Here is a 27,474-nt window from a genome sequence, read left to right as displayed (position 1 = left end):
TGATGTTGATAAGTAAATAAAGATTCTTTAAGAAAAACAACTTTATATTACTTTTTGATCACATCTTATACAAGGTCTGAGTCGGAAGAAGACTGCGTATCTCACATCCAGTTTAGTAATAAGTGATGATGGTTTCATTTTAACACTATCGTGAAATTACTGTGAATAAGAAGCAGCTGATCTTGTACAGCAAAAATAAGTTTCCTTTACAAGTCATTTAGCCGCATTACTTCCTCTGTTATACAGCTCTGATATTGATAATAAATCCGGCAGTAACACTGCAAAACACAGTACTTTATTGCAGCACTGAGACTATACTACTTTTAAAAAATCGTGGAGCAGTACTTTTACAATTCAAATGAAAACTTTTGATGTTTATCACAATTAAAATAAAGTTTAAATGACAACATTAGGTTGAAAAATTCATTTCATGAAATCAGTTTTATGAATGGGTTCTATGTACGACTATAGATATGATGACAACAGTGTACATTTCAATTTCTGTTTTTCACTTTATTTTACACTCTAATTCCATGGGACCAAATTGAAGAGTAAATCTCCATGGTTATGGAATGAGCCAGAACATGATACAACAGTGATAAAATAAAACGCAGATGAATCCTATGCAGGTGACTAGCTGTGAATGTACGCTGAGGTGACAAAAGTCATGGGATAGCATTATGCACATACACAAATAGTGGAAGCAGCGCATGCACAAGGCACAGGGCACAAAAGGGCAGTGCATTAGTGGAGCTGAAATTTGCACTCAGGTGATTCGTGTAGAAAGGTTTCCAACGTGGTTATGACCGCAAAACGGGAATTAACAGACTTTGAATGTGGAAGGGTAGTTGGAGCTAGACACGAGGGAGATTCTATTTCTGAAACTGTTAGGGAATTCATATTCTGAGATCCACTGTGTCGAGAGTGTGCTGAGAATACCAAATTTCAGGTATTACAATGCAGTGGCCGAGGGCCTTCAGTTAACAACTGAGAGCAACAGTATTTGCACAGAGGTGTCAGTGCTAAAAGACAAGCAACACTGGATGAAATAATTGCAGAAATCAATGTGGGATGTACGATGAATGTACCTGTTAGGACAGCAAGGCAAAATTTGGCAGTAATGGGCTATGGCAGCAGATGACTGATGTGAGTGCCTTTGCTAGCAGCACAAAATCACCTGCAGCCTCTCTTCTGGGCTCATGACCATATCAGTTGGACCCTAGATGTCTGGAAATCTGTTCCAGTCAGATGGGCCCAATTTCACTTGGTAAGAGCTGTTGGTAGGGTTTGAGTGTGACACAGACCCCATGAAGCCATGGACCCATCTTATCAACGAGGCATGCAAGTTGGTGGTGGCTTTATAATTGTGTAGGCAGCGTTTATATGGAGTGGATTGGGTCCTCCAGTGCAACAGAACCAATCACTGACTGGCAATGGTTATGTTTGGCTGCTTGGAGGTGACTTGCAGCCATTCATGAGCTTCAAGTTCCCAAACAACAACAGAATTTTTATGGATGACATTGCATCATGTGAGTGGGCCACAAATATTCAAGATGGTGTGAAGAACATTCTGGACAATTCGAGTGAATGATTTGGCTGCCCAGATTATCCGACATGAATCCCATCAAACATTTTTGCAGGGGACTTCCAAATGACTTGCTGAGTCCATGCCACCTCGAGTTATTGCACTATGCTGGGGAAAAGGAGGTCAGACACATTATTACGAGGTATACCATGATGTTTGTCACCTCTGTGTATATTACCATAACCAAAAATATGACACAGGAACTAAATAATTTTTTTTTCCCAGGAACTCCCTTACAGGATAAAAGGAGTGCTCCAAGAGCAAATTCGCCAGATTAGACTCTAAGATGTTTTAATTCTTATGGTAGCTTGATGAAAATGGATATATGCCTTTCTGCACAAGAGTCAATGAGATGTGATCCAAATTCACATTGGATTTCTTCCTACTATTAACTGAGTTAAAGATTCTAATTCTTGGGGATAAGCTCTCATACTATTAACAACAAATGACATCAATACTGTACAGCCGGTGTCAGACTCCTGAACAGGGATCAACAAGATGTTCATGAGCTTACACCATATATTACTCAAACTGCCTGATTCCATGCCAAAAACAGCCTTTGTGATGGAAAGAGTTAGTCCAGAACACCATACTATATGTCATTCACGAATTAAAATCAACAAAGTATACTAATTTTTGAGTTCGACCTTCACTTTGTTGTAACAATAAATATAGCAGCATTGTGTTTTTGAACAAGTTCCTGAACATAAACTTCCCATGATAGCTTACTATTTATTTAAACACTCATAAATTTGAATTTTTCAGACTCAATAATCATGTGCCCATTCTGTGTAGTCAAAATGTCAATCTCAGTCGAATTGCCTGTTAGAAACTGTAAAACGAGAATCTTATAGTAATTTAGCATCAATTTATTTTCTACAAGGCATGAAATTATGTCTTGAACTGTGGTATTTGATACACTCCCTATGTTGCACTCAACATGTTTCACTACAAAGGTACTGTCATCAGTAAACAAAAATATTTAAGAATCAACCTGTGACGAAGCAAGCTTAGATCTCTTTACTTCCTCTCATTTTGCCATCCTCAAAATTTTTTAATTATAGTCTCGTTATAACTTATGATAACTGCTTGAGACTGGACAATCCTCCTTGCTTGAATGTTTCATAATTCATTTGTCTATTTATTTCCACTGGAATGAATTTTCCTTGCAGCTCAGAGTCAGCATCCATCTGTGTTCAGATCTGGTAGGATGGCATCAAATGCAGCAATACGTTGCTACCTTATTTTGTAGTCAACATCACAGAAATCTCACAACCATGCATAGCACAGATGGCTATGATGCTAACAATTTTCTGTGTACTCCAGTTCATATTTAACTTTGTTGACACACTACCAGCATGATCACTAACATTGAACTATATGCAACTGCCAGTTTCATGTCAACAAAGTTGGAACAAGCTAAAACGTTTCTTTTCATCAGCAACTCGTGCAACTAGACTTGGTGCATGCACAGTAGTTGGTAGTGAAGTTTCAAAACCTTGTCACAAAAACTAGCATTAATAATAGCTTGTCAAGTGAAAGACACTTCACACCTCTGCTAGATTGTTAGTGACAGAAATATTTTATAAAATTACAGTGTAGCTATTCAACATCATGGTAGGTTTCAGGTTCAAGTAAGTGCTATAAAACAACTGCTTCCCAATAAGACAAAAATAATCTGCTGCCACTTAAGACTCTTTTTGACTGACTCCAGCGACTCATTTTTCAAAATATCTTCTTCTTCGAAAAACCAAGCTTGCAATCTGAAGAGGAATTCTTTACTCACATTGTCAAATAAATTGCATATATCTGTCTTTCATGCTAAATCTTGGGTTTGAAGGAAAGGTCCATTCTTTTGGATGATGTAAATTATACAGCAATCAAGCAATTACAACAAAACTCAGGAGAGAAAACAACTAAACTGCTAATACATCAAACCTACCTCAGAATCAATCTTCCGGTACTCAGGATCATCCTCGTCTACTTCAAAGTACAGCTCTGTTGATGTAATAGATACCATGCCAGGTGCTACAATGCCTGGTGCTACCAGCTTTGCTTTAGTACTGATGTTCACAGGACCTGCAATCAGATAAATATATTATGAGCAACTGGGTATTCCACCATGACAAAGCATGATCTCACACAGTCTACATTATTCTGGAATTTTCAACTAAAAGCAAGATGAGTGTTGTCCTTCAACTGCCATATTCACCAGATGTAGCTCTGTTCCTCCTCTTCTGCAAAATGAAAATTACCTAATGTTTTCACGTGAATTTTAGTAGTAGTATAGATTGAGAGTGCGCATAGTGCATGCAGATGCAGGAGGAGCTGACCGCAGTTCACAAACAGCAGAAACCACTCTTGACCACAGTCATCCCTCTGAAGATGCTGCCTCAGGATGTACCGCTGGTAGATAAACATGTATGTCACATGTGACACCTCAGTTGTCGCTTGTTTTCCTTCCAGGATCTGCTGCCAAGGCACCTTTCTGAAATGTTTCTTTTTACATGTAAATAAATTTAGCCCCAAAACTAAAATAATTTTTGCAAACCTACATTATGAACATGACATTTTTGTATTAATTCCATGTATTCTCTTTAAACTGTCTTGTTGTTGTTGTTGTGGTCTTCAGCCCAGAGACTGGTTTGATGCAGCTCTCCATGCTACTCTATCTGTGCAAGCTTCTTCATCTCCAACTACCTATTGCAACTGACATCCTTCTGAATCTGCTTAGTGCTCTACAATTTTTACCCTCCACGCTGCCCTCCAATACTAAGTTGCTGATCCCTTGATGCCTCAGAACATTAGTACGAGGCGTGTTTTTTAAGTAAGTACCATTTTGAAATTAAAAAAACACGCCTCGTATTTTGCAACCATGGCTTATTAAACTGATGGTTAGGTAATTTTCACATCTGTAACACCTGCTTTCTTGGGATCGTTTCATTGCCCCCTTGAACGATACCATTGCCCTTTTGAATGATACTTTTTAGTTTTATAACATAGTTATAAAATAAAAAATGGAATTCAATTGAATGCACAAGCCAGGTAGCAGGTAAATTTTTACATTTCACTGTATCCCATACAGGAGCATCACACTAACAACAGAAAGAGCACCAGTTTGTAATATGTTAATGTCGCTCAAGGCGGAAGATGAATGCGGGGGACTGTCCATGTGGCCATTTGCCCTATAATTGAAAAACTGGCCACTCCTTTAGCAGTGTTAGAGGGGACACAAGGGAGGAGAGTTTTGCTAGTTATCAGGAACTCCAATGCTAGATGCATTATGAGGCCTCTCACAGAAATATCACCCAGGGCTGGAAAAGGCATGCTCACTATGTCAGCTAGGGGGAGGGGGAGGAGGCTTATCCAAATATGGTGGAGGCCCTGCCTACAGCTGATGAGGTTACAATGTGCAATCACCTTCAAGCTGTGGCTTATATTGACATCAATTGATGCCTGTTGTTTGGCTTCGATGTCCTTATAGGGATCCTTTTGTTGGGAACCAACTGGAGCATATAAAAAATGCTCTGTCAGTTCTGTAATGGTCTTGGCTGCAGAGTTCTGATCCTGCATTATGGGATGGGGAACTGTAGGATTTCCCTTGATAGGTCACAGGCATACGACACAGGAGAAGTAGCAACTCAGGCAGCAGAACATTTGTGGAGAGCACAGCCCCCCTTCCCCTCCCAAATTTTTTCTCTCCACTCTCTAGGAGATATTTTAAACCCAAAGTAGAAAGCTCCAAAATATTTAAAAAGGCATGGAGCATATACAGAAAAGGTAAGTTAGACATCAAACAATGGAAACACTCCAGGCTGTAATATCAAAAATATAAGGAAAAGATAGATTGCTGCTTGCCGTAAAGATGGCACATTAAGTTGCAGACCAGCACAACTAAAAGACACTTACACATTAGCTTTTGGCTAAAGCCTCCATCAGGAAAGGAAATACACACACATTCATTCACACAAGCAAGCACACTTGGCGCACACATGACCACAGTCTCAGGAAGCTCGAACGGAGTGCAAATGTCACAGAGAATGGAAGCAGCAATACTGACTGGGCAGAGGAGGGGAAAGGATAGCAGTGTGTGAGTCATTCCAATCCCGGGTTCCGCTCCCGGGATTGGAATGACTCCTTACCCTCTCCCTTAAAACTTACTTTGTTTCGTCTTCCCCTCTCCTTCCCTCTTTCCTGATGAGGCAACAGTTTGTTGCGAAAGCTTGAATTTTGTGTGTATCTTTGTGTTTGTTTGTGTGTCTATCGACCTGCCAGCGCTTTTGTTCGGTAAGTCACCTCATCTTTGTTTTTATATATAATTTTTCCCACGTGGAATGTTTCCTTCCATTATATATATATATATATATATATATATATATATATATATATATATATATATATATATATAATGGAAGGAAACATTCCACGTGGGAAAAATTATATATAAAAACAAAGATGAGGTGACTTACCGAACAAAAGCGCTGGCAGGTCGATAGACACACAAACAAACACAAAGATACACACAAAATTCAAGCTTTCGCAACAAACTGTTGCCTCATCAGGAAAGAGGGAAGGAGAGGGGAAGACGAAACGAAGTAAGTTTTAAGGGAGAGGGTAAGGAGTCATTCCAATCCCTGGAGCGGAACCCGGGATTGGAATGACTCACACACTGCTATCCTTTCCCCTCCTCTGCCCAGTCAGTATTGCTGCTTCCATTCTCTGTGACATTTGCACTCCGTTCGAGCTTCCTGAGACTGTGGTCATGTGTGCGCCAAGTGTGCTTGCTTGTGTGAATGAATGTGTGTGTATTTCCTTTCCTGATGGAGGCTTTAGCCAAAAGCTAATGTGTAAGTGTCTTTTAGTTGTGCTGGTCTGCAACTTAATGTGCCATCTTTACGGCAAGCAGCAATATATATATATATATATATATATATATATATATATATATATATATATATATATATATATATATATATACACAATAATTTATTTTAGTTTAATATTAATATTCACTTAAAGAGTATAAACACTTGTCAATCAAGAAATGTTTCAGTTTCACTTTGAATAAGTTCCCTTTGTGGCACCTTATAGAGCTCGGTAATCTGTTGTACCATATTTGACCACTAATGCATGGACTATGGTCTGTTGTTTTTAATTTTGTTCTTTGTCTGTAGTAGCAGTCTTTATTTCTTGTATTATAGGCATGCATATCAGAGCACTTTGTTTCTTTGTTTTGATGTGTCACAAAAAATATAATTAATTTGTAAAGATACAGTGAGTAGACTGTGAGGTATTTATGATGAACAAAGATTTCCCTGCATGAATCTCTATACCCTAATCCATGGATAATTCTGATTGCTCTTTTCTGTAGGGTTAATATTCTGTTCATATGTATGTCGGCAGCACAACCCCATATCTCTATCCCGTAATTAATCTGTGGAAAAATGGTTCCATAATAAATTGTTTTTAATGTCTGATGTGGAACTACTTTTGATAACTGGCTGATTAGATGTAATGAACTGCTGATTTTATTGCATAAAAATTTGATATGGTTTACCCATCTTAGATTTTCATCTAGGTGAATACCTAGAAATCTGCAGCCTTCTGTGTCCACTACTTCAATTCCACCTATGTTACTGATAGAGGTTTGGTGTGAGTTTGTAAGTTTAAATGGCAATAACTGAGATTTACTGATATTAACTTTCAAACCTTGATCTTGGAAATAAGTAGTTATTTGCTGTAGTCCCTCAGTGGCTACCAACGTTAACTCATCAGTTTGTTTACCAAGAAATAACAGTGAGGTATCGTCTGCATAGGTTACCAATTGGGAGTTGAAAGGTTGCTCTATATCATTTATGTACACTAGGAAAAGGAAAGGGCCCAAAATTGAGCCCTGGGGTACACCTTGTGTGTGTGTCTCATATTTGGACTGGAAATTAATGATCTGATTATTGATTTTGTAAGTCGGCTTTGTACACTGCTTGCGGTTAAATAAATATGTAGCCAGCAATTGCATGGATGCAGCATTTACATTGTATGACTCAAGTTTACTTAAAAGTAACTCATGGTTTACCGAGTCAAAGGCTTTAGTAAGGTCTAGAAATATGCCAGCTGTTTGCATTCCTTGATCAAGGGCACCATACGTTTTGTGAAGAAATTCCGTAATTGCTGTGATAGTACTATGATCTTTTCGGAATCCGTGTTGTGTCTCTGTTAGGAACTTATTTTTCAAGAAATAGTCACTAAGTTGTGTCAGCAGCACAACTTCAAATACTTTGCTGAAGACAGGTATTAATGATACGGGCCTGAAATTTGAAACCTCTTCCTTGGATCCTTTTTTATGCACTGGTTTAACTGTGCTCCATTTCAATACATTTGGAAATGTATGTTCTCTGATACTGCAGTTTACCAGGTGGGTGATTATTTTAACTAATTCCTTATTACATTTTTTAATCACGATACTACTCAAACCATCCCATCCAGATGAGAACTTATTCTTTAGGTTATTTATTATCCTGCCTATTTCTTTTTCACTTACTTGTTTGAATTCAAAAGGTGGCTCTTCAAAGGGGCAGATCTTTACCTCACTACTCACAACTGTGTTATTAATTGGACTAACAGCTGCAGATATAAAGTATTTATTGAAAACATTGCAGACTTTATTAGGATCTTTAATTGTGTTTCCTTCATGTCTTATAATTAAAATTTCAGTTTCTGGCTTCGGTGTGGCTTTGCGAAATTGATTTACAATTCTCCACGAGGTCTTGGCTATATTGTCTGATTGAGCGATATGGCAGTCAGGAGAATGTAGACAAATGAGAACTTAGACCACCTGAGGGAAAGGAGTGGAGTGGGGGGACAAGCTAAGGCCACCATCTCATGTTGCTGGTGGACTATGTCTGTGTTCTGTGCTCTACGCTACCATGAAAGCAGAACTGATGTAACGCTTGTTTGGGTCACTGATCACCTATGCTGTTATGAGGGTCATACTCAAACCCAGTTATGGTCCAGAACTAGTCTCTTCAAACATCTGAGAATAAGAAAAGAAAACAACCACTAACATACAACACAAAAAGTAAAGCGGAGAACTTAAAGCATTCACTAACAGTCACAGTACAGTTGTTTGCTGAGGTTGGCAGTGTTGTAAACACAGTAGTTCAAACTCAATCTCTACAAGTATCTTACATAACCATAATTCAAAACAACACTTCCTACCTAAAACTACCACTTTAAAGTACCTGCATAATAGTTGAGGTGGCAACAACATGAAATAAAATTACTTTGTATTGAGCCAGTAGATATCATGCATTATTTACATCTTGACAGTCAAACACATCCCTAAAATGCCTCTTGTGCCATTTGAGAGAGTTTAAATACACTCTGTATGCATAGTTATACAACACTGCACAGAAAGTTACGCTTCCATTTTTATTTATTGTCTTATTTTATTATCCTGAAAGTTGTATGCCTTGAGGGGAGTCCAATGCATTGCATGTTGAAGAAAGTGGTCAAAGAAAGGCCTCTCACCTGATTTTGGTCTTTGGTGTTGGAAAAGGAATGGGCAAGATATCATCCGTTATTGTTTTTCTTTTTACTTGTTTCGTGGATTAAATTTATTTATGGCATTTCTACATGACATTATTATTACTACAGCATTCAGTTTCTTGTTCCTTTTCAGGTGCCCTTCTTTCTGTGCTTACACATAGCTTTTAAAGTAGCCAAGTGAAGATGACATTTCACAAAAGTAGAGGTATCTTCATATGTTCTTTCAAATTATTGAGATTACTTCTGCTTTTTCAGGTTAATGAATGATGTAGTGCATGGACGCATTGTAACACTGTTATTACAACAGTTGTGAAGCAGAGATTTAAACATGCAGTGTTGAATTTTACAAGTGTGAAACACAGCAAAAAGTTCACAATCAGTAATGGAGATTATTTTGGGAGTAAATGCCATTTTTTTGTCAGTTACAGATCCGTAACTGTTACTCTACATATTAAATCTATTTTAAGCTTCACCCTATAAGTAAATAGAAATCATGTTTTTCATGTGGTGCTCTATAAACTTCTGATAGTTCTGTTTGGTTTGATACAAAATTAACTGTACATTTCCCTGCACTGGCACATGCAACTACTAGGATAATTTGCTCTTTCTTATTAGAGCAGAAGGAGATTGAGTACTAGGAGTACATGCGTTTCAGCTACACACTAATCACACACTCCCAGAAGACACTCAGTATGGTAGCTGATAAGAATAGCCAAATTGACAACAGTCATGAAACAATGTATGCTTTTGGACCACAGGTCACTACCAACATCAGTACACCATTCAATGCAGTGTACAATAGCACTGTTATTCCCATTTTTTGTTGGCTTCACTGTGTTGAGTTTTGTTTCATGTATTATTCACACAGCACATTACATCTCCAGGTCACATGCTTGGCTAAATGCTGACAGGCTATCCTAACAGCAAGGGAAACCTTTCAGTGCCGATCGAGTATGTTTGCTCTGGAGCTGTATCTGTATCCTTTCAGATGGGGAGCCATCAGCCACCCAGCCAAATGTCTTCAGGGAGTGCATGTATGGTGGTGATTAGTGGAACTCCAGAAATCAGCAAAAGGAAGGAAACTGCAAGGATTGAATATTACCCACCAGTGAGATCAACATCAAGATCACGGTCATCAGCTAGCAGTTCACTGTCATCCATCAGATCATTAGACTGCAGTTGCTGCTGTTGTGCGCGGGATGCTGCGAGCTGTGCATGGAACTCTTCTCTTGCCTGCAAACAAAAGTGTTTTCTCCATATCCTAAATAGCTTCCTTATGTTCAGTTCTCCCCTATTACAGAAACTATAACAAGCAAATGACCAGCACTTGTATCAGTCCATTTAACTGTGCCAGGGATAAATGTGATACGCTTCTACTACACCCAGATTCTACTATGAACTGGCAGAGTGGCACGTATGCAAAAATACCTGCAGGATTGCATCTTCTGGAGCCCCATGTTCAAGTGCAGCCTTAAGAGTTGCCTCTGGATGGCTTGAACCCAGCGGATTATGGACAAATCTCTTTCTGCGTCTAGCATCATCCTCCCAGGCATCCAGTTTCCAGAATTCATTCATTCTGCAGCAATGACACATTTTAGTGTGGCTATACATATCATTTCTAAATATTAAATGTATTTTCTCCTATACTCAAAAGCAACTTACAATCACTGGATGTATACTGTGTACCATATAATTACATGCTCTACAATACATATCTATGCTCATAGAGCAACATGTAACAGTACTGGAAAGGCAACCATTTACCTATCCTGCCGCTCATGGCAACAGTCTCGCTGCTATTGCAAACTTGTACATTTTGGTGGTTGTGTGCGGTGTTACTAGAAAAAAGAGCATGAGCTCAAAAGCAAGTGTTAACTGTTTTCTATTACGTGTTTCTGTATGCTATGCACCAATCCTCTATAGGTAAATGGTTGCCCTTCCCTTATTTTATTCTTAGAGCAAGAGTTATTATATACAGATAGGCTGTCACTTTTATAGTGTCAGTAGTACAAAGCTATACCTATGGTGCAGCATTATATACATTATGGTCATTCTCAAGCCAATATTATTTGTCAACCATGCATCTCTCTTCCCACATGTGAAAAGTGGCCCTATCTCTGTGACTTCTTCCTGATCTGCATGTAGTGCCTTTTATTCCACTATATCAGTATCACCAAAAAGTTGATTACAATCTTTTATCTACAGTACCAGCTTCATCATTGTTTTATGTTCAGTGTGAAATGTACTTGTCTATAGCAGATGGTATTTGGAATTTATCTGTATTCTACTCTTCCAAAAAACACAAACATTATCATCATATATTGGCCCGTATATGGTGGTCCTGTAACCATGCTGAAACAGGCTACTATCTGTCACAATCATTATTTAAAATATATAACAATGTATGTCGTGTAAAATCTACAGCCTTCCTGAGCTGGCTTTTTAATGCGTCACAAGTTATTCTTGCAAATGACCCACGTATACAATCACACAAGAAGCTACAAAAAAGAATAATTATGCTTTGTTATAATCTCAGTCTTGGATCACAATGTTTATTTGTAATCAGGTTTATTAATTTTAGCAGGTAATGAACATCTTCAGATCTAGAAAATACAAGCATGTAGAGATCAACTGTTTTACAAAACACTCCTAACTAAATGAATGCAAAGCAGAAATCAACTATAAAACAGCTGTACAACATATCCATACCTGAGTAAAAACATGTTGCATTACATATATCACACCATTACATGGTGCAGTCAAAACCAATGGTCATTTCAGCTTCATCAAACAAAAAAACTATGGTATGTAACGAGCACCACTGAAGCATACATAACGCACATGTAATGGTGTGTTACATGTAATGCAACACATTTTTACTGTGGTGTGGATATGTTGTACAGTTGTTTACAGTTGGTTTCTGCTTTACATTTATATAATTATGAGTGTTTTGTAAATTAGGATACCTCTATGTGCTTATATTTTCTAAGTCTGATGCTGGCCATTACCAACGAAAATTAGTAACTTGGTTACGAGTAAAAAATGTGGTCCAAGACTGGAATTATAATAAAGCAAATATTTTTCTGGATTGCTGGAAACATTTTCGTACCTGTGTCACAACTTGTAACAAAAATTATGTCAAAATATTTCTTTACTGCCAACACAGGAGAAAAAAGTACTAGGTATGCTAGACTTTATTTTTTATCTTTGAGAACATACTGATACAATGATTTCATCATGCTTGCTATCCATGATAATAATTTAAAATTATGTAAAGAAAGATACAGAACATGCTTCACATACAATAGTGAAGAATACAATCCACATGTAATGAACTCTTCTGAGCTTATGAAAAAAAATTAAAAAAAAATAAAATAAAATAAAATAAAAATCATCCATACTCTTAGAAAATTAGACAGTGACAGGAATGCAGGGAGTATACTCTAACCAATGCAATTGCCTGCAGGTGAAGGTTTTACTAGGCTTATTACACAGCAAAATGAGTGCAAATTAAAAATATATGTGAAGTCTTGAACTTCCTGCTAAAAATTACATACTTTGCTGCTTGTGGGTCCATGTATCCCCATGCTCCATGCTTGTTGGACATAATGTTGCGAACTTTTTCCAAAAGTCTACTTGCTATAACATTGTCCCTACGGCGGGCAGCTGTGATTAAATGGTCACACATCCTCTCTTCCTCTCGGCGGTCAAGAAGTGTCTGTGCACATTGTGACTGAAAAATCCCATTAATTAATACACAATGTGAATATGGAAGTCAGGTTTGTAACAAATCAGTTAGCCATTAGACTGTAGTCACATTCTGTGTGTGTGTGTGTGTGTGTGTGTGTGTGTGTGTGTGTGTGTGTGTGTGTGTGTGTGTAATAAAATTTTGAGAGAAATAAAACCATGCAGATATTAATGGACAGGAGCTTTACATCAATTAAAAGATCATTAAACATTACAGTTACATTTATCAAGTCTGCTCCTGTGTCGCTGTTGTGAATGAAAAGTATCTACAAAAAGATATTTAGCTTACTCTCATACATATAACCCCCACAAGTTTTGTCTTTGTATTAAAATTAAATGACAATACCAAAAGATGAAGTTGTTATAGATCAGGATCAAAGCCAGAAAACTAACAAATCAGAAGGACAGCTATGGGAACCACAATAATCCTGTCAGTGCCAACCATTTCACGTGCTAAATGAAAGAGTTAACATCCATACTTCAAATTCTTAAAACATACAGAAACCCCTCCTGTCCTCTCGTTATTGGTACATATGTATTGCCAACATCTTCGTGCTCTTCACTTGTAGTGAAGAATAACTGAGTCCACAGCTTAACTCAGTTTCCTAACTCACGTTCACCTGTACCTTCTCCACAATGAATGCCACCATCCATAACATTAATGCCTATACCACTGAGTCTAACATCCTGAACTCATTCCACATAGAACCAATTAACGAATAACAATTCCTCATATATGACATATGCCATCCCTTCTACATCACATCAACATCTGTCACTGCTTCTACATCTAACACTCCCTTCTTGCAGCAAAGGCATCCTACACATCTCTGTTTTGATATAAAAATTTTCAACACCTCTACCAATACCATCTCTCGAGTGTCAAATTCCTCAACACATTACTCCAGCAAGAAACCCTGAAATGAGATTATCACATTTTCCCAATCAGCACTCACTGTCAATTTCAGTTACCTTCCTAACTCTATCAAAATTCTTGTCACACCAAATGAAATTTCCAAAACGTCATCCCTATTCCAAAGTTCCTACCTCTGTAATCATTCTCATTGTGAAAACTGCATTATGCACCAGCCCACTACTGCTTGTTTAACTCCCACCACTGGTAATCCTACAACATCACAGGCAAGGCAATATATAAAACCAGACAGAGTAGAGTAGAGTAGAGTAGAGTAGAGTAGAGTTTTATTGGTCCTGATAATCATATAGTACACAAATAGTACATTCTGATGTAGGAAAACTCAACGTATAACAAAATATAATATTAAATTTGCATTAATGTCATTATTTCTACATTAAATGATCACTGGGTTACAATATACAGAGCAAATATTGTACAAAAATAAAAAGCAGATATTTTAACACAAAAAGAGCACGTACTGTACTGGCAGATTAATGTTTGTATTACAGTAACATTTACATGGTAAATCATTAAAGTTCTAGTAACATTTATATGATACATCACTAAGGCAAAGACAGAAATCATTAGAGAACTTTCTGAAGGAACTCGTGGAGGCTATTGAAGCAGTGGTGAGTCAAATATGCCTTAGCAGTTGACTTGAAATTTGCCGGGTCATTTATTGATTTAACTTTTGGGGGATGTTTATTACAAATAACTTCCCCATAATACAGGGTTCCTTTTTTATTCAGGGTGGTGTTGGTGGGCTCTAGATCAAAGGTCATTTACATACAAAAGAAATAGAAGAGGTCCCAGAACTGAACCTTATGACACTCCATACTTAATGGTTTCATAGTCTGAATAGCGTTGTTAATGAAATTTTGAAGTTGCACTCCAGCCACTTGTTTTTGACTGCTTCGGTATGACTTTATCCAGTTGATACATGGTCCTCTAATCCCCAAGTTGTCAAGCTTAGGCAATAGTTTTGTGTGATCTATGATATCAAAAGCCTTAGAGAGATCTTGACATTTTCCAATGACGTTTTCACCATTATCTAGTCTCTGAAGCACTTCACTTAATAGTGCAAAAATTGCTGTATCAGTTGATCAGCCCTTCCTGAAACCATGTGGTGCTGTGGATAGTATTTTGTGCTCTTACAGAAAATCTAAAACTCTCGTTTGAAAAAGTTTTTCCACGATTTTTGAGAATACAGATAGTTGAGCAATGTGCACGTAGTTAGCTACTCCATCCTTTTTACCTTTTTTGAGTACCGGTTTGAACTTAGCTGTTTTTAGGCATGATGGGAAAAATCCCGGTTTAAAAGGAACTATTATAAAGGTGAGCTAATGGTTCACTAATGAGATCTCCACATTTTTTAATAAGGCTGTCTGGGATGCTATCTGTTCCAGTGGAATAATTCACTTTTAAAGTTCTGGTACCGGACAGGACTTCTTTCTGGGTTGTTGGAAAGAGAAACAGTTAAGTAGGATTTATGTTGGTATTTACCAATGATACTGGCCAGTTTGTATTGCAAGGTTCAATTTCCGCGATTAATTGCTCACTTATATTGCTAAAATAAGTATTGAACACATTTTCTATTTCTTTACAATCATTAATTTCTTTGCCATTACAATTCAATTTAATACTGGGATTCTGAGGAGAAACAATGTCAGCTTGCTGTTTCACTATACTCCACATGGCTTTCATTTTGTTATTGGTGTTATTTATATAGCAGTCATTCGAAATTACTTTAGCTTATTTGATCACTTTTTAAGTATCATTTTATAATTCTTGAAATATGCAAGGAATTCACGAGACACTATGGAAGACTTGGAGATCTCATATAATCTTCGTTTTCTAGCACATGACATTTTCATATCTGTTGTCAACCAGCAACTTTTTTCTGTTAAGCCTACTACAGTTGATTTTCTGATTTTTAGCTGGAAATGACATGTTAAAATAATGTGTAAATATATCCACAAATATGTTGAACTTCTCATCTGTGTTTTCGTATCTGTACATTTCAGTCCATGTTTCCTTCTATATAAATTCCTAAAGTATTCAACGTTTTTATGGCTGAAGGTTCTTCCTATTTTTATTGTTTCTGTTTGTTTAGTTAAGTTTGGCATTGAAGATATTTCAAGAAGCTGTGCATGGTGGTCACTGAAACCTGTGTTGAAGTTTATAGCTGCATATTCATGGCTTTCCTTGTTTAACAGTATTATCAGTATTATCAGTATCACATCAATAGTGGTGCTGGATAGCCATAAGATCATCTCTATCTTCTGAAACTTTGTTAAAGTTAATGTTCAAGTCTCCACATATTATAACTGTTTTGTTTAAGTCCCTGATACTATCAAGACTACCTTCAAGTTGGTTAAAGAGTATTCTTATGTTTTAGTTTGGACTTCTGTACAGGCAAATGATGATTAGTTTTATTGAGGTTAGTTCTACAGCAGAGATTTCAAACTTGTCTTCTTTTCCTAAATTTTTGAGAGATTTTAGGCAGCAACAGCTGATACTGTCTTTCACAATGTACCAGTTATGGCATTTTTAATATAACATGTTCAGAACAGCTTTTTATATTGAAATGACCACTACTAACTGGAGAACAGATTAATGAACACTAGGTCAGGGGCTCTCAAACATTTCCTCTGACAGAACACTTTCAGAAACCTGGTACTTTGATAGAACAACTTGTTATTTTGAAGATTAATAAAACTGATAGAATTTTAAAGGATGGGAAAAACTGGATTTATTCAATAATCATTTCAATTTTAAATCATAACTAATAACACTCAAATCATAACAATTTTTTTTAAAAGTAAGGAAAAATGTAGAAAGAAAACTGCTGTCTTATCAATAGCTTTTCACAGAATAGTTATTCAGTTCCTGCGGAACACCAGTGTTCCCTGAACACAACTGGGGAAAACCGCCCTGCACTAGAGAAATATCCTTCCTTCCTTCCTACCTACCTACCTACCTATCTACCTCCCTCCCTCCATCTCTCTCTCCCCTTTTCCTGAATTATTAATCATTCTCTGCATTCCATTTTGAAATCTCTCTTCACTATAATACAAATTCACTTTCTCAGTCAGATCCATCTAGTCTCTCTAAACTGAAACTAACACAGTTACCAGCAAACTATCTTTGACATCTTAATCTTCCAATGCCTTTTCAAGTCATTTTTTTTTTTCTCAAGTGAATGAACAAACACAATCTGTAGCACTATTTGTTTTATTAATGATTAACAATATTGATCTGTCTAGCAATCATCTTTAGATCTAAGCTGGGAAAATAAAAAAAAGAAGTGATATACAAATATTATGTAAGTGTAACATTACACACAACGCCATCAACAGTACCACAAATAACGTCAAAACATCATGAACCCACTCATAACTGGCTACAAAAAGTGCAGTTTGTCGTGAATGGTAAGAATGACATAAAACTAATGCAAAAAACAGAAAAGGAGGCAATGTGAAAAATTGTACACCCACTTACATACCATGTGCACAAGTCACTGGCCAGTACACTATACAGGGTGTTACAAAAAGGTAACGCCAAACTTTCAGGAAACATTCCTCACACACAAAGAAAGAAAATATGTTATGTGGACATGTGTCCAGAAACATTTACTTTCCATGTTAGAGCTCATTTTATTACTTCTCATCAAATCACATTAATCATGGAATGGAAACACACAGCAACAGAACATACCAGCATGACTTCAAACACTTTGTTATAGGAAATGTTCAAAATGTCCTTCGTTAGCGAGGATACGTGCATCCACCCTCCGTTGCATGGAATCCCTGATGCGCTGATGCAAGCCTGGAGAATGGCGTATTGTATCACAGCCATCCACAATACGAGCACAAAGAGTCTCTACATTTGGTACCGGGGTTGCATAGACAAGAGCTTTCAAATGCCCCCATAAATGAAAGTCAAGAGGGTTGAGGTCAGGAGAGCGTGGAGGCCATGGAATTGGTCCATCTCTACCAATCCATCAGTCACTGAATCTGTTGTTGAGAAGCGTACAAACACTTTGACTGAAATGTGCAGGAGCTCCATTGTGCATGAACCACACGTTGTGTCGTACTTGTAAAGGCACATGTTCTAGCAGCACAGGTAGAGTATCCCGTATGAAATCATGATAACATGCTCCATTGAGCATAGGTGGAAGAACATGGGACCCAATCAAGACATCATCAACAATGCCTGCCCAAACGTTCACAGAAAATCTGTGTTGATGACATGATTGCACAATTGCGAGTGGAAACTCGTCAGCCCACACATGGTGATTGTGAAAATTTACAATTTGATCACGTTGGAATGAAGCCTCATCCGTAAAGAGAACATTTGCACTGAAATGAGGATTGACACATTGTTGGATGAACTATTCGCAGAAGTGTACCCGTGGAGGCCAATCAGCTGCTGATAGTGCCTGCACACGCTGTACATGGTACGGAAACAACTGGTTCTCCCGTAGCACTCTCCATACAGTGACATGGTCAACGTGACCTTGTACAGCAGCAACTTCTCTGATGCTGACATTAGGGTTATCGTCAACTGCACGAAGAACAGCCTCGTCCATTGCAGGTGTCCCGTCGTTCTAGGTCTTCCCCAGTTGCGAGTCATAGGTTGGAATGTTCCATGCTCCCTAAGTTGCCAATCAATTGCTTCGAAAGTCTTCCCGTCGGGACTCCTTCATTCTGGAAATCTGTCTCGATACAAATGTACTGCGCCACAACTATTGCCCCGTGCTAATCCATACAACAAATGGGCATCTGCCAACTCTGCATTTGTAAACATTACACTGACTGCAAAACCACGTTCGTGATGAACACTAACCTGTTGATGCTACGTACTGATGTGCTTGATGCTAGTACTTTAGAGCAATGAGTCGCATGTCAACACAAGCACCAAAGTCAACATTACCTTCCTTCAATTGGGCCAACTGGCGGTGAATCGAGAAGTACAGTACATACTTATGAAACTAAAATGAGCTCTAACATGGAAATTAAGCGTTTCTGGACACATGTCCACATAACACCTTTTCTTTATTTGTGTGTGAGGAATGTTTCCTGAAAGTTTGGCCGTACCTTTTTGTAACACCCTGTATACATAAATGACTTTGAGCACAAAAATGCACAATGTTCATTTTTTAGACAAACTGTGTAAACGAACACAAAAATATGCAATGTACTGTGAGAGTTTTTCTTATATTTGTCTTTTATCATTTATAACACGTCATGTTGTTGTTGTGGTCTTCAGTCTGAAGGCTGGTTTGATGCAGTTCTCCACACTACTTAATCCTGCGCAAGCCTCTTCATCCTCGAAGAACTACTGCAACCTACATCCTTTTGAGCTTGCTTACTGTGTTCATCTCTTTATCTCCTTCTACACTTTTACCCCCTCCCCCACTTCGCTTCAGTACTAAACTAGTGCTCCCTTGATGCCTCAGAATGAGACACATCAACCAAGCCCTTCTGTTAGTCAAATTATGCCACAAATTTCTCTTCTCTGTAATTCTATTCAGCACCACCTCATTGGTTATATGGTCAACCCATCTAATCTCCTGCATTTTCCTATAGTACCGTATTTCAATAGCTTCTATTCTCTTGTTGCCTGAACTGTTTAGCATCCACGTTTCACTTCCATACAAGGCTACACTCCAGACAAATACCTCCAGAAAGGACTTCCTAAAATTTTAGTCTATATTCAATGTTAACAAATTTCTCTTCTACAGAAAGGCTTTTCTTGCCACTGAAAGTCTAAATTTCATATCCTCCCTACTTTGACCATAACCAACTACTCGGCTGCCCAAATACTGCTTTTTGTGCCTTGTCTCCTAATCTAATTCCTTCAGCATGACCTGATTTAATATGAATACATTCTATTATTATTCTATTTCATATGAGTACATTCTATTAACCCCGCCTCCCCCCAATGCACCATGGATCTTGCCATTGGTGGGGATGCCTGCGTGCCTCTGCGATACAGACAACCATACCGTAGGTGCAACCACAACGGAGGGGTATCTGTTGAGAGGCCAGACAAACGTGTGGTTCCTGAAGAGGGGCAGCAGGCTTTTCAGTAGTTGCAGGGGCAACAGTCTGGATGATTGACTGATCTGACCTTGTAACACTAACCGAAACGGCCTTGTTGTGCTGGTACTGCGAACGGCTAAAAGCAAGGTGAAACTACAGCCATAATTTTTCCCGAGGGCATGCAGATTTACTGTATGATTAAATTATGATGGCGTCCTCTTGGGTACAATATTTCAGAGGTAAATAGTCCCCCATTTGGATCTCTGGGTGGGGACTACTAAGGAGGACGTAGTTATCAGGAGAAAGAAAACTGGCGTTCTACGTATCGTGGAATGTCGGATTCCTTAATCGGGTAGGTAGGTTAAAAAATTTAAAAAGGGAAATGGATAGGTTAAAGTTAGATATAGTGGGAATTAGTGAAGTTCGGTGGCAGGAGGAACACGACTTTTGGTCAGGTGAATACAGGGTTATAAATACAAAATCAAATAGGGGTAATGCAGGAGTAGGTTTAATAATGAATAAAAAAATAGGAGTGCAGGTAAGCTACTACAAACAGCGTAGTGAATGCATTATTGTAGCCACGATAGACACGAAGCCCACGCCTACCACAGTAGTACAAGTTTATATGCCAACTAGCTCTGCAGATAACGAAGAGATTGATGAAATGTATGATGAGATAAAAGAAATTATTCAGATAGTGAAGGGAGACGAAAATTTAATAGTCATGGGTGACTGGAATTCGATGGTAGAAAAAGGAAGAAAAGGAAAAGTAGTAAGTGAATATGAAATAAGGGTAAGGAATGAAAGAGGAAGCCGCCTGGTAGAATTTTGCACAGAGCACAACTTAATCATAGCGAACACTTGGTTCAAGAATCATAAAAGAAGGTTGTATACATGGAAGAAGCCTGGAGATACTGACAGGTTTCAGATAGATTATATAATGGTAGGACAGAGATTTAGGAACCAGGTTTTAAATTGTAGGACATTTCCAGGGGGCAGACGTGGACTCTGACCACAAGTTATTGGTTATGAACTGTAGATTAAAACTGAAGAAACTACAAGAAGGTGGGAATTTAAGGAGATGGGACCTGGATAAACTGACAGAACCAGAGGTTGTAAACAGTTTTAGAGCTAGAGGACAAATGTAAGGATGTAGAGGCATATCTCACTAGGGTTAACATAGATACTGCCTACAGGAAAATTAAAGAGACCTTTGCAGAAAAGAAAACCACTTGTATGAATATCAAGAGCTCAGATGGAAACACAGTTCTAAGCAAAGAAGGGAAAGCAGAAAGGTGGAAGGAGTATATATGGGGTCTATACAAGGGTGATGTATTTGATAACAGTATTATGGACATGGAAGAGGATGTAGATGAAGATGAAATGGGAGATACGATACTGAGTGAAGAGTTTGACAGAGCATTGAAAGACCTAAGTCGAAACAAAGCCCCGGGAGTAGACAACATTCCATTAGAACTACTGACAGCCTTGGGAGAGCCAGGCCTGACAAAACTCTACCATCTGGTAAGCGAGATGTATGAGACAGGCAAAATACCCTCAGACGTCAAGAAGAATATAATAATTCCAATCCCAAAGAAAGCAGGTGTTGACAGACATGAAAATTACCAAACTATCAGTTTACGAAGTCACAGCTGCAAAATAATAACGCAAGTTCTTTACAGATGATACAAAAACTGGTAGAAGCCGACCTTGGGGGAGATCAGTTAGGATTCCGTAGAAATACACGTGAGGAAAGGCAAACCTATGTTTCTAGCATTTGCAAACTTAGAGAAAGCTTTTGACAATGTTGACTGGAATACTCTCTTTCAAAGTCTGAAGTTGGCAGGGGTAAAATACAGGGAGCGAAAGCTATTTACAGTTTGTACACAAACCAGATGGCAGCTATAAGAGTCAAGGGGCACGAAAGGAAAGCAGTGGTTGGGAAGGGAGTGAGACACGGTCGTAGCCTATCTTTGATGTTATTCAATCTGTATATTGAGTAAATGAAACAAAAGAAAAATTTGGAGTAGGTATTAAAATCCATGACATTGTCTTGAAAGGAGGATATAAGATGAACATCAACAAAAGCAAAACGAGGATAATGAAATGTATTCGAATTAAGTCGGGTGACACTGAGGCAACTAGATTAGGAAATGAGACATTTAAAGTAGTAAATGAGTTTCGTTATTTGGGGAGCAAAATAACTGATGATGGTCAAATTAGAGAGGATATAAAATGTAGACTGGCAATGGCAAGGAAAGTGTGTCTGAAGAAGGGAAATTTATTAACATCGAGCATATATTTAAGTGTCAGGAAGTCATTTCTGAAAGTATTTGTGTGGAGTGTAGCCATGTATGGAGTGAAACATGGATGATAAATAGTTTGGACAAGAGGAGAATAGAAGCTTTCGGAATGTGGTGCTACAGAAGAATGCTGAAGATTAGATGGGTAGATCACATAACTAATGAGTAGGGATTAAACAGAATTGGGGAGAAGAGAAATTTGTGGCACAACTTGATTAGAAGAAGGGATCGGTTGGTAGGACATGTTCTGAGGCGTGAAGGGATCACCAATTCAGTACTGGAGGGCAGTGTGGAGGCAAAAATCGTAGAGGCAGACCAAGAGATGAATACACTAAGCAGATTCAGAAGGCTGTAGGTTGCAGTAAGTACTGGGAGATGAAGAGCTTGCACAGGATAGAGTAGCACGGAGAGCTGCATCAAACCAGTCTCTGGATTGAAGACCACAACAACAACAACATTCTATTACCTTTGTTTTGCTTGCGTTAACGCTCATCTACATACCCAATTGTATTATGTTAATATATTATTTAATATTTTTAATTTTATTAATTATTTGTGTTTTATGGTGGAAGAATCTCCATTACACTGTATCAGTATATCAGCCAATGACTTGTGCATATCATGTGACTGACTATTCAATTTTTCCACATTGAGTCCATTTTTTTTATTTTTTATGTTAGTTTTGTGTTGTTCTTACCACTGCTCACATACTGCACCTTTCCAGGCAAGTTGTGAGGAGGTTCAAGAGGTTTTAATTTTATCAGCAGTACCATTGTGTAATGTTACCCTTACACACCAGGGTGTCTGGGTTAAACACATAAAAATATAAAATATAATGACTTGAGAAGTAATTGAGATGTTTATTGACAGTACGTTTCTACAAGAATGGTAAGGCAAATTTTTTTTCACCTTAATACATCTCAATATGTGCACCATTAGTGGTGTGACAGACATCTACTCCATATTCCACTTCTCTCTAAGTGTTTTTCAGCAATGCAGACATTACATTTGCAATAGCTATTCAAATGCAATGGCACAGACCTGGTACATCATGAACTGTTGTCTTGATAAAGCCCCACAGGAAAAAATCAAGTAGTGTAAAGTCTTTTATGAGACCAAGTAGTCAATGGTCTACCTTTTCCAATCCAGATACTTGGGAACTCATTGATTGACTGATTAATGGAGAGGGTTTATGGGAGCAAACAGCAAGGTCATCAGCCCCGCAATTCCAATGTTACTCACAGAAGAAATATGGTCCGTTACAAGTGGATGGATCCAGTCAAGGGTCAAACTATAAAATAATGACGTTAAAACACTTGCAGTAAAAGACCAAATCTAAAAACAGGAAAAAAAGCAGCCTTTCAATGGGGAAGTGGTCATGGGGTCCCAGACTAAGAAGACATGAAGAGAGATCCCAACCACAACCTCCCTGCCCCTGCTCTAAAAGTAAAGCAAAACTCTGTCTCTGGAAATAAAAACCACTTTCACAGAGGACCAGTTCAGCCATCCATGAATCATGTGCTAATATTAAAATAAGGGATCTGGGAGATTCTATTATTTTAGCATGAAGGGCCAAAATAAGAGGACATTCCACCAATATGTGGGATACCGTGTGTCAAAGCAAGCTGGGATATTTTTACTTCACCTCTTGTTTTGCCATCAGGCTCCTTAAATTCATTTTTCACTTTTAACTAATTATCATTAACATACATGAGTATAATCTGCATTTTTATAAAAGAAAAAGGTTGGCCCTCAGTTTTAAAGAATATAACGCCAGATCTAGTTTAGTGCTTCATTTTATGTATGTAATTGATTTTATAATTTATTTTGACTATTCCTGGTTAGTATCTTTGTTATAGGGTGAAATCGGTAACTGTTTCGTAACTTAAATTCTACTATTGACGTATAAACAAATATAAATTCTGTAATAATTGTAAACATTTGGAGAAACAACCAATTGTATTCTTAACGGGTCTATTCAATCTCTTCTTAATTAATTCCAAAGTAATTTCCTGTTTCATCCAAACAATAACTATATTTATCAATTTCATGATTTTAACAAATAATATGGCTTAATCCTTGTAGTAGAAGAAACTGTTAAAAAGACGCAATTTTTCGATGGATTTAGTTAATTTAATGAGTTAAGTTTTAATTGTGATTTCTGTAAATTAAACATCAAACAATGTTTGGTTTCAGTGCCTATTATTGGGATGATATATAGGGGCCCGATTTTTGGTCCCGATGCAGTCAGTCCTCAGCCGAGTTTCAGACGTGGAACCGTATTGGTTAAATCAACAACAATGCATCAACTTAACTGTGAAATAAGTGTTACATCAATAGGCCATGTGTTAAAGCAGTGACAGTGTCTGTTCAACTTATTTGAAAGACTGTGAAATGTGTGGTTAGGTTTTTACTGATCGTAGATGTTCACCAGTAAACTCTTGTAGCAGTATGTGGATGTTTGCCTGCAACCTATTAATGAGGCTTATTCAAAGTTAAACAATAGTTAACTGGCCATATTTAATGTGTATATTGGGAGATTGTGAACAGTGAAGGTAAATAACTGTGAAACGCAAAATGTGCACCTGTCAGGTACATCATTTAAAGTAGTCAGCGTTGAACTTCTACCCCCACTTTTCAGCCAGTATAACAATGCAATATGTCGACACTGAGGACAAACAACGAGGAAAAATAGCAGGCAAATGTCACAATCATCAGTGTGGTTCCACAACCACAATGTGTGGGCAGTTCCTTATGCAGGATGAAACAATGGGTGAGCATGGTATGACCAATGCGTAGACAGCATAAAACAATGGACTCCTGAGAGGAGTGGAAGGCAGAGAATCAAACTGCAGCAGACTCCTTGATTGTGTGGAGTTTATTACTGTGAGCAGTAGTGCACCAGATGTAATTCCACTTTTTGACAAAAAGAGATTTGACACAGATCCGCATATCCACAACTGGAACCATGAAAGGGAAAGGGGGAGTCAATATCTGCTTCTCTAACCAATCAGTCAGCCAGTTCATTCTCTGGGATGCCCACACGACTTGGGACCCAGAGAAACACAACTGAGCAGGCGGCATGACAGAGAAGTGGTCATGGATAGCAGAGACCAAAGGGTGACGAGAGTAGCATTGGTCAATATTCTGCTGGATACTCATTGAGTTGGTACAAATTAAAACACTGTGGAGGGAGGCCTGAGAAACAAAATGGAGGACACTGTGAATTCACTACATGATACCGGCAATAAATGGTGTTATAAGCCAGTAGGAGACATATAAGTGTATCCCACCTTATCTGTTGTCTAAGAATTATCCGTGCATATGGTGGCACCCTGGAACTCTGCAAGGATGACACGTACAAGGCAGTGCAAGGCAGTGGAAAACCATAGTGGTGACAGAGACCTTAGGACCATGGAATAGGTTGATCCTCATCTGTGGTCTACGCACCATCCAAAGGGCTGGAAGGGGGGGGGGGGGGGTTGGGGGCGGGGGAATACATGGGGCACATTCCAGTGAGCAAGGAGAACAGGGTATATGGGATGGTCAGGGAATTGGTGAATGGTGACTGCATAAGAAACCAGGAATTGGCTCCTTCATATTTGTAGAGGGGGAATCTCTGCTTCTGCGAGGAGACTGTCAATGGGACTAGTGCGAAAGGCACGAATAGCCAGATGCACCCCACAATAGTGAACAGGGTTAAGTATTTGCAGAGCGGAAGGAGCCACTGAGCCATAAACCTGACTACCATATTATAGTCTGGACAACACCAGAGCACAGTAAAGATGGAGAAGAGTGGTACAGTCTGCACACCAAGATATTCGTATGTGGGCCAGGAGGCAGAGAGCATTTAGCTTCCATATGAATGTAGTCTTTAGGTGGCGAATATGGGGCAGCCATGTCAGCTCTTTATACAAAATGAGGTCCAAGAAACGGGACTGCACTATAACATTGAGGAGTTGGTCGCCTAAATAAAATTCTGGATCGGGGTGTACAGTGGGTTGATGACAAAAATGCATATCCTGCATTTTGGAGGGAGAGAACTGGAAGCCATGGGAAGGGGCCCATGCAGAGACCAATCAGATGGCTCCTTGGAGCTGGCACTCGGCAGATGCTGCCGAGTGGGAGCTGCACCAGATGCAATAATCATCAACGTACAAAGCCGGGGTAAGCCCAGGTTACAAGCCTATTGATGGCTCTGAGGAAGAGTGTGATACTTAACACAGAACCCTGTGGGATACCATTCTCCTGAATATAAGGGGCACTGAGTGAAGTGCCAACTCAAACACGGAGAGCCGGTGAGACAAAAACTCTCAGATAAAAATCGGAAGAGGGCCACAGAAGCCCTAGTCATGGAAGGTAACTAAGTTAGACAGAAAGAAGCCGAGAGAAAGTCACATCACTCAGTCTGTGGTCCTCACCAACAAGGATGGGGTGGCAACCATAAATATGATGTCAAACTCAAGGTTATGAGAGGGGAGATGACACCTCCAGAGGCACCAGGAGGGGAAGGGGGGGGGGGGGGGTTCTCTTGGGACGTACATTCTTCTTCTCTTTTGGAGTTGGAGGAGGGCAAGGTAGAGAGGGAGTTGTTGTTGTTGTTGTTGTTGTGGTCTTCAGTCCAGAGACTGGTTTGATGCAGCTGTCCATGCTACTCTATCCTGTGCAAGCTTCATCTCCCAGTACCTACTGCAACCTACATCCTTCTGAATCTGCTTAGTGTATTCATCCCTTGGTCTGCCTCTACAATTTTTACCTCCATGCTGCCTTCCAATACTAAATTGGTGATCCCTTCATGCCTCAGAACATGTTCTACCAACCAATCCCTTCTGCTAGTCAAGTTGTGCCACAAATTACTCTTCTCTCCACTTCTATTCTATACCTCCTCATTAGTTATGTGATCTACTCATCTAATCTTCAGCATTTTTCTGTTGCACCACATTTCGAAAGCTTCTATTCTCTCCTTGTCCAAACTATTTATCGTCCATGTTTCACTTCTGTACATGGCTACACTCCATGCAAATAATTTCAGAAACAACTTCTTGACACTTAAATATATACTCGATATTAACAAATTTCTCTCCTTCAGAAACGCTTTCCTTGCCATTGCCAGTCTACATTTTATATCCTCTCTACTTCGACCATCATCAGTTATTTTGCTCCCCAAATAGCAAAACTCCTTTACTATTTTAAGTGTCTCATTTCCTAATCTAGTTCCCTCAGCGTCACCCAACTTAATTCGACTACATTTCATTCTCCTCGTTTTGCTTTTGTTGATGTTCATCTTATATCCCCCTTTCAAGACACTGTCCATTCTGTTCAACTGCTCTT

The 27,474-nt window shown here is 38.6% G+C and overlaps 1 protein-coding gene across 1 annotated transcript in view; it reads right to left on the bottom strand.

Annotated features, from left to right (window-relative positions):
• The window catches only part of LOC126412765 (neurobeachin), a 1,487,907-nt gene that overhangs the window by 740,071 nt on the left and 720,362 nt on the right, over positions 1 to 27,474 (bottom strand). The window contains exons 32-35 of the mRNA XM_050082518.1: positions 12,688 to 12,863; positions 10,559 to 10,706; positions 10,237 to 10,363; positions 3,528 to 3,664 (exon numbers count right to left, since the gene is read on the bottom strand). Of these exons, the coding sequence (XP_049938475.1) occupies positions 3,528 to 3,664; positions 10,237 to 10,363; positions 10,559 to 10,706; positions 12,688 to 12,863 (588 nt within the window). The remainder of the gene's footprint in view (positions 1 to 3,527; positions 3,665 to 10,236; positions 10,364 to 10,558; positions 10,707 to 12,687; positions 12,864 to 27,474) is intronic.

Source organism: Schistocerca serialis, chromosome 7, assembly GCF_023864345.2.
Source record: "Schistocerca serialis cubense isolate TAMUIC-IGC-003099 chromosome 7, iqSchSeri2.2, whole genome shotgun sequence".
In the NCBI taxonomy this organism is placed as follows: domain Eukaryota; kingdom Metazoa; phylum Arthropoda; class Insecta; order Orthoptera; family Acrididae; genus Schistocerca; species Schistocerca serialis.
This window is presented reverse-complemented; position numbering and strand designations above follow the sequence as displayed.